This window comes from Elephantulus edwardii, unplaced genomic scaffold (genome assembly GCF_000299155.1).
Source record: "Elephantulus edwardii isolate Elephantulus edwardi_28Jun2011 unplaced genomic scaffold, EleEdw1.0 scaffold00129, whole genome shotgun sequence".
Lineage (NCBI taxonomy): Eukaryota > Metazoa > Chordata > Mammalia > Macroscelidea > Macroscelididae > Elephantulus > Elephantulus edwardii.
In genome coordinates this window covers 2,765,677-2,766,837 of record NW_006399879.1, presented here as the reverse complement: position 1 = coordinate 2,766,837, position 1,161 = coordinate 2,765,677, and the positions used below count along the sequence as shown (strand labels likewise).

The 1,161-nt window shown below is 59.8% G+C and overlaps 1 protein-coding gene across 1 annotated transcript in view; it reads right to left on the bottom strand.

Annotated features, from left to right (window-relative positions):
- PCGF3 (polycomb group ring finger 3) overlaps positions 1-789 on the bottom strand; it is a 16,704-nt gene extending 15,915 nt beyond the window's left edge. Inside the window, exons 1-2 of the mRNA XM_006893588.1 lie at positions 672-789; positions 1-82 (exon numbers count right to left, since the gene is read on the bottom strand). The exon at positions 1-82 is cut by the window's left edge and continues 14 nt beyond it. Coding sequence (XP_006893650.1) covers positions 1-82; positions 672-780 — 191 coding nt within the window. The 5' untranslated portion in view covers positions 781-789. The remainder of the gene's footprint in view (positions 83-671) is intronic.
- Between the last annotated feature and the right edge of the window lie 372 nt (positions 790-1,161).

Genomic DNA, 1,161 nt, shown 5'->3' with positions numbered 1-1,161 from the left:
GGATGGCTCTGGTGGATAACGATCCGACACGTGGGGCAGGTGTTGTTTTCCTCCAGGTACTTCACCAGGCAGCTCCTGCAGACTGTTCAGAGGACGCTCACGTTAGTGGGGGGCCCAGGACGCCCATGTGCCCGCAGCCCCGTGCGTGAGGCTCATGCGGTTCCCAGGGGCGTCGGGGAGACCCCCAGCACCTGTGCACCCTGAGGTGACACTTCCACGTGGCTCTGAGGCCTTTCGGACAAAGGGCCCACCCCTCAGATATCACAGCCACAATGGATGGAAAGTGTCAGGGATGTCCACCACCTCACCCACAGCCTGGGGCTTCCCAACCAAGTCAGGAGCTACGAGTCAGACCGTGTACAGGGCAAAACTGCCTGCAGGGCCTTTAGGCTCTAGGAAGCCGACCACCAGGCCGTTCTTCTGTGGCACCGGGGTTGGGTTTGTACTGCTGACCTTTACCGCTAGTGGCCGAGGGCTTAACTGTGCATATAAGGCTATGTGTACAAGAAGTCCTTTGTGGACTGCGTGAGACACGCAAGGAGAGAGGGAGCCCAGCAGAGTCGGGACCTTGAGGACCCAAGAGAGAGGGCCGAGGGGGAGTCCAGTGCAGCCGGGAACTTCAGGACCTGCGGGGTGAGGGCCAAGGGAGGGCAGGGTCGCGGGGGACGTACAAGTGTGCAAACACTCGGTCACCGTGGTTGCGTCGATGAGATAGCCGCTGCACAGCCGGCATGTGATGTGGGCGTTGATGTCCCACAGTTTAATCTTTCTGGTCAACATCTTTGGCTTCTGCAAGAGGAGAGCACAAGGTTAAGATCTCAAACACCATGCACTCCCCAGCGATGATGGTTAACGCAATGAGCTCAAGTCCATCAGAGGAGGACCGGGCACGAGCTGCCCTCTGGATTCGGCCTCCTGCTGACGTGCCCAGAAGGTTCCCGATGGTAGAGCTTCTGGAGGTTGGTCACCAGGCCTCTCTTCCGAGGTGCGTCTGCCTGATGACGTGACCGAGTGGACTGGGCTGGGGGCACAGCGAGGGCAGCGGGGCACGGCCCTCAGTCCCATCGGACCCTGCCCCAGTCGCATCTGACCGACTGTCTGACATGTATGAACACAAGAGGACAAGCCTGTGAGTTTCCGTTATGCTGGGGGGCAAATGCA